The sequence below is a fragment of the Alligator sinensis genome, unplaced genomic scaffold (assembly GCF_000455745.1).
Source record: "Alligator sinensis unplaced genomic scaffold, ASM45574v1 scaffold1302_1, whole genome shotgun sequence".
Taxonomy (NCBI): domain Eukaryota; kingdom Metazoa; phylum Chordata; order Crocodylia; family Alligatoridae; genus Alligator; species Alligator sinensis.
The window spans coordinates 197,279-203,427 of NW_005842612.1; the positions used below are offsets into that span (position 1 = coordinate 197,279).

A 6,149-nucleotide genomic window follows, 5' to 3' on the forward strand; every position below is an offset into this window, starting at 1 on the left:
GACCACACCCTACCTCGCCGCCCCGCGCTCCTGCCAGCCCCACCTGCCCAGACGGGGCCGCAGGCGGGCAGGCGGGCACCCTGGGAGCCGGCCCACAGCCAGGGAGCAGCGTGACTCACGGGGCGGGGGACCAGGGCGGGGCCCCCGGATGCCTTGCAGGCCCCGTGGGATGGGCAGCTCCAGACAGGACGCCCCAGGGACCCTGCAGGGCTTTCCCAGGGGCAGCCAGCAGGGGGTGCTCCACCCAGGCCAGCCCCGGTCCCAGGGGCACCACGCTGCGGGAATGGGGGGGTCCCTGCGGGCCTGTGCCTGAGCGGGGCGTCCGGCCATGCCCATGCCCTTGCCCTTGCCCTTGCCCTTGCCCTTGCAGACGAGCGTGAGGCCGTGCAGAAGAAAACCTTCACCAAGTGGGTGAACTCGCACCTGGCGCGCGTGACCTGCCGCATCGGGGACCTGTACAGCGACCTGCGCGATGGCCGCATGCTCATCCGTCTGCTGGAGGTGCTTTCGGGAGAGCAGCTGGTGAGGAAAGGCCTTGTGCCCCCCCCCACTAGGGAGCCCAGGTGTCCTGGCACCTGCCCGACCCCCTCTGCCGAAATAGAGCCCAGGTGTCCGGTCTCCCTGTCCTGACCCACCCGCCCCCTCTGCCTGAATAGGACCCAAGCGTCCGTGCTCCCTCGCCAGCCCCCACTCCCCTCCCAGACAAGACAGCCCAGGTGTCTGGGCTCCCAGCCACTGCCCTAAGCCACCAGCCCAGCCTGAGGGCCCTGTCCCCAAGGTGGGGCACCTGCCCCAGGTGCGCAGGGTGGGGTGGGACCGGTTCCTTTGGTTCCTGGCAGGCCGGGAGCTGGAGCTGCCTGGCAGCGTCTGCCGGAGCCGCTCCTGCCCTGTCCCTCTCACCTAAGTTGTCCCCTGGTCTGGATGGACAAGAGCTGGGAGAGGAGGAAACTGTGGGTGGGCAAGAAGATACCAGGAATAGAGCCCGGGCATCCAGGCTCCTGGTTCAGGGCAGCTGTGGGTCCTTTGTCCTGGGTGGGAGTGGGGCTGGAGGGAGACAGGGCTGGGTCGGGGGTATTCGGAGGGGCCGGTGTGGGGGTCCCAGCTGCAGCCTGGAGTGCCGCCGTCTCATGCCCCCCGCCCCCCTCCAGCCCAAGCCCACCAAGGGCCGGATGCGCATCCACTGCCTGGAGAACGTGGACAAGGCGCTGCAGTTCCTCAAGGAGCAGAAGGTGCACCTGGAGAACATGGGCTCCCACGACATCGTGGACGGCAACCACCGCCTCACGCTCGGCCTCATTTGGACCATCATCCTCCGCTTCCAGGTGCCTAAACCCCCCAGACCCCCGCTTCCCTGCCTCCCCCACCCCTGCCCTGCGCTGGGCTGCTCCCGGGGTGTGTCCTGCCGGGGGCAGGGGGGCACCGGAGCCCCCAGCCTGGCCTGAGCTGGTCTCTGACACCCGCCCGCACCCGCAATGCCTCCCCCAGATCCAAGACATCAGCGTGGAGACGGAGGACAACAAGGAGAAGAAGTCAGCCAAGGATGCCCTGCTGCTGTGGTGCCAGATGAAGACGGCGGGGTAGGCTGGGGCCAGGGGCATGGCCCGGTCTGGGGGTGGGGGGAGGCAGGGGTTGGCCTGACCTGGGGGCAACATCTGGAGCAGCGGGCAGAGGTGCCCCTTTCCTCACGGCCCCGCGGGGGGGAGATGCCCGCTGTCTTGGTGACCCCCTGCCCCCCACGCAGGCCGGACCTCATCGACATCGAGACGCTGCGCAAGTGCAATGCGCATTACAACCTGCAGAATGCCTTCAACGTGGCTGAGCGTGAGCTGGGGCTCACCAAGCTGCTGGACCCTGAAGGTGGGTGCCATCCGGGGAGGGCCGGGGGGCCGGCTGGGCTCTCCCACTGGGGTACTGGCCAGGCACAGTGCATTCTGGGAAAATCCAGGTCTCCCCCCCCACCAGAAAAATTACCATGAGCAAAAGATCGTGGGTCTGCTTTGCCTGTAGTACAATGTATGCTGGGAAAACCCAGGCCCCCTATGCCCACCCCTCCAGATTTACCACGAGCAAAGGGCCACGGGCCTGGTTTGCCCACAGTGCAAGGCATGCTTGGGAAGACCCAGGCCCTCTGCTCCCGTCCCGCCGACACGCGTGCAGACGTGGGTTGTCCGTGACCCGGGGTCCAGAGCAGGGAAAGGCCGGGGGCGTTGTGGGGAGGGGCAGGGACATTTCTCTGACGCACAGGCCTCTTTCCCCCGCCCCATCCCCTGCCCCCCGCAGATGTCAACGTGGACCAGCCGGATGAGAAGTCCATCATCACCTACGTGGCCACCTACTACCACTACTTCTCCAAGATGAAGGCCTTGGCTGTGGAGGGCAAGCGCATCGGGAAGGTACCGCAGGGCACAGGGGGACGGGGCCGTTTGGGGGATGAGCCCCAAGCCCTGGCTCGAGGACGGGGCCGGTGCGGCGCCTGACCTGTGTTCCCCCCGTGGCAGGTGCTGGACTCGGCCATCGAGGCCGACAAGCTGATCGAGAAGTACGAGACGCTGGCGTCCGACCTGCTGCAGTGGATCGAGCAGACCATCCTGACGCTGAACGACCGGCAGCTGGCCAACTCCCTGGCCGGCGTCCAGAACCAGCTGCAGGCCTTCAACACCTACCGCACCGTTGAGAAGCCCCCCAAGTGCGTGCCCACCCCCGGCCCCCCGCATCGTGGGAGTATCCCGCCTGGGAACGGAGCGGCCGTGGGTGTTGTGCCGCTAGACCAGCCAGGCCGGTTGCTCCCTCCCTCGCCCTGGGAAGGGTGCTTTGAGCTGGGCCCCGTGCCTACATGGCTGGCACCACCCCTGGGGATCTCTGCCTGCCAGCCCTAGACGCTGGGGGCAGGGCAGGGGCCATTCCTCTCCAAGAGGCCCCGATCCAGGCCCAAGCCAGGCAGGCTCAAAGAAGGCTCCTCCTATCCACCTTGGGAGGGTCTGGGGTGTCCCAGCCAGCATGGGGCTCAGAGGAGGTGGTGCCAGGTCTGGAGGGTAGCAGCTGCCTCTAGGCGCCGCCTGACCGCCCCCCGGTCCCATCTGGCAGGTTCACGGAGAAGGGGAACCTGGAGGTGCTGCTTTTCACCATCCAGAGCAAGATGCGAGCCAACAACCAGAAGGCCTACACGCCGCGGGAGGGCAAGCTCATCTCTGACATCAACAAGGTGCGGGGCGCGCACGGCCAGCACCGGGTGGGGGCCCTGTATCCCCAGCCCCGATGCCACCCCGGAGCTAGCCGCAGCCCAGCACCGGGCAAAGGCTTTGTTCAAACCCCAGGGCTGGGTGGGCCCTCGGCTGTTGCTGCCCCGCGGTGCCCATGTCCCTCCCTGCCCCCAGGCCTGGGAGCGCTTGGAGAAGGCAGAGCACGAGCGGGAGCTGGCTCTGCGGAACGAGCTGATCCGGCAAGAGAAGCTGGAGCAGCTGGCGGCGCGGTTCGACCGCAAGGCGGCCATGCGCGAGACCTGGCTGAGCGAGAACCAGCGCCTCGTGTCCCAGGTGAGCTGCCGGGAGCCGTGCCGGGGCCTCGGGTCCTGCCCTCCGGGCCCTTCCCCCACTGCCGGCCTGGGCCCAGATCCGGGAGAGCCCCCCGCTCTAACCCCCAGCCCCACTCCCCTCCCAGAGCTGGAGGTGTCCTGGCTCCGAGCTCTTCCTGCTCTCACCCCGCAGACCCTACACCCTTTCCAGGGCTGGAAAGACCCTAGGACCTCTGGCTCCTGCCCTCCAGACCCCACTCCCCTCCCAAAGCAAGCCATCCAGAGTCCCAGACCTCTCTGCTCCCACCACCCAAGCCGGGCTCCCTTCCCGGATCTGGAGAGGATGCAGGTGTCCGGGCTCCCAGCTCCTCCTGCGTAACCCACTCTGAACTGGGCAGAGAACCCAGGTGTCCTGGCTGCACTTCCCTGTGCCACCCCCTGGCACCATGCCCGTGACCCATCCCACCTGCCTGACGCCTCCCTCCTTCCCCCTCCAGGACAACTTTGGGCTGGACATCTCGGCGGTGGAGGCAGCCGTGCGGAAGCATGAGGCCATCGAGACGGACATTGTGGCCTACAGCGAGCGGGTACAGGCCGTCAGCGCCGTGGCGGCCGAGCTGGAGGCTGAGGGTTACCATGACCTCAAGCGCGTGCTGGCCCGGCGTGACAACGTGGCCCGGCTGTGGGACTACCTGCGCGAGCTGGTGGCCGCCCGGCGCGAGCGCCTGCTGCTCACCCTCGATCTCCAGAAGATGCTGCAGGACCTTGCCTACCTCATGGACTGGATGGAGGAGATGAAGGTACCACTGGCGGGGCCCGTGGCGTGGGCTCTGCATGAGCTGTTTCCACACGGGGACGAGACGCGGGAGTTACTGCAGACCATTCGCTACAAGCGTCATCGTCTCAGCAGCCATCAAAAAGGCAACCGCAGCGTTCGGGGTGATGAAGAGGGGGCCTGATGCCCCTTTTTTAACTCCTGGTGTGTCCATACCACGAATACTGCACCCAGTTCTGGTCCCTGCCCCTCCAAAAGGATGGGGAAGAACCAGAGAAGAGGAACAAGGCTGATTCGTGGTCTGGAGGGGCTTCTCTAGAAGGAGAGACCAACAAGGTTTAGAAGAGATGCTTGAGGGCAAGACAAGGGTTTACAACGTGTTACTGGCCACGAGAAAGTCGATAGGGATTTATTATTGCCTGTCTCTCACCAGACAAGAACCAGGGCTCACCGCATGAAACTAGGAGGCAGTCAGTTGAGCACCAGGAAGCCTTTTCTCACCCAGTGTGAGATTAAAGCGTGAACTCGGGGTCACGGGGTCGGGGGGAAGCTGAGACTTTAGCCAGATTCACCGAGGCATTGGACACATTCTTGTAGGAAACTTCCTAGACTTTAAATGCTGGAGGCTGCAAGTGAGAGGAACAGAGGGGAAAACCCTGCTCAGTCTCGGTCTCAGTCCCTCTCCCTTCCAGCCTCCGCTCTCTGCCACCACGTGACACTGGAGACTGGGCAAGACGGACCTAGGGTCTGACCCAGTCAATCGCAGTGCTTATGTTCTCGTGTCCCGGGGCTGCGCGGGGGGTGTGGATGCCATGGGCCAAGCCCTGGTGCCACATGGAGCCTCAGGGCAGGGCACGAGGGTGGCAGAGAGGCATAGGGCTGCCCTGTGACTCTGTATCCCCCCCGTGCGCAGGGCCGGCTGCAGTCGCAGGACTTCGGGAAACACCTGCACGGCGTGGACGACCTGCTGCAGATCCACGCGCTGGTGGAGGCTGACATCGCTGTGCAGGCCGAGCGCGTGCGGGCCATCAGCACTGCCGCCCAGCGCTTCGCCACCCCCGGGGAAGGTAACGCCCCCCACAGACCAGCCCTGCCATGGGCCTGCCTCCCCTGGTGCCTCGTGGCTTAGTCCCTGCCATCGTCCTGCTATGCCTGGAGCCCCACGGCCCAGCGCCCTGCTAAGCCCTGGCCACACCAGGAGCCCTGGGGCCCAGCCCCGCAAGGTCCTGCCATGCCTGGAGCCCCAGGGCCCAGCCCCACAAGGTCCTGCCACGCCTGGAGCCCTGAGGCTCAACCTCCCACAGCCCAGCCCTGGCCACCATCTGGCCCCACGCCTCCACCTCTGCCACGCTGGCTCCCCTACCTACTAGGTCCCCCGTTGCACCCACCCATGGCCTGGACTCGCCTGCCTCCCAGCCCCAGTCCCTGCCCTGCCCTGCTCAAGAGGGGCAGCAGGAGCTTGGAGCAGGGTTGCATGCCCAGGGGGGTGGGCAAGAGAGTGCCCCTGCAGGCTGCACCTGGCTAATGACCCCCCTCCCTGGGCAGGCTACAAGCCATGTGAGCCACAGCTGGTGCAGGAGAGGGTGTCCACGCTGGAGCGGGGCTACGAGGAGCTGGTGCGGCTGGCAGGGGCGCGGCGGGCCAAGCTGGAGGAGTCGCGGCGCCTCTGGAAGTTCTTCTGGGACATGGGGGAGGAGGAGGCCTGGATGCGGGAGCAGGCGCAGCTGCTGGCCGCACCGGACGCTGCCCGGGCCCTGACGGGCGCCCTGCGCCTCATCAGCAAGCACCACGCCTTCCGGGACGAGATGAGCGGGCGCCACGGGCCCCTGCAGCAGGCGCTGGCCCAGGGGCACGAGCTGGTGC

General features: G+C 66.6%; 1 protein-coding gene across 1 annotated transcript in view; it reads left to right on the plus strand.

Moving 5' to 3' along the window:
* SPTBN2 (spectrin beta, non-erythrocytic 2) overlaps positions 1 to 6,149 on the plus strand; it is a 22,346-nt gene that overhangs the window by 5,605 nt on the left and 10,592 nt on the right. Inside the window, 11 exon segments of the mRNA XM_025214926.1 lie at positions 371 to 522; positions 1,149 to 1,322; positions 1,486 to 1,670; positions 1,742 to 1,857; positions 2,281 to 2,393; positions 2,499 to 2,686; positions 3,085 to 3,202; positions 3,375 to 3,533; positions 4,009 to 4,311; positions 5,200 to 5,353; positions 5,832 to 6,149. The exon segment at positions 5,832 to 6,149 is cut by the window's right edge and continues 3 nt beyond it. Coding sequence (XP_025070711.1) covers positions 371 to 522; positions 1,149 to 1,322; positions 1,486 to 1,670; positions 1,742 to 1,857; positions 2,281 to 2,393; positions 2,499 to 2,686; positions 3,085 to 3,202; positions 3,375 to 3,533; positions 4,009 to 4,311; positions 5,200 to 5,353; positions 5,832 to 6,149 — 1,980 coding nt within the window.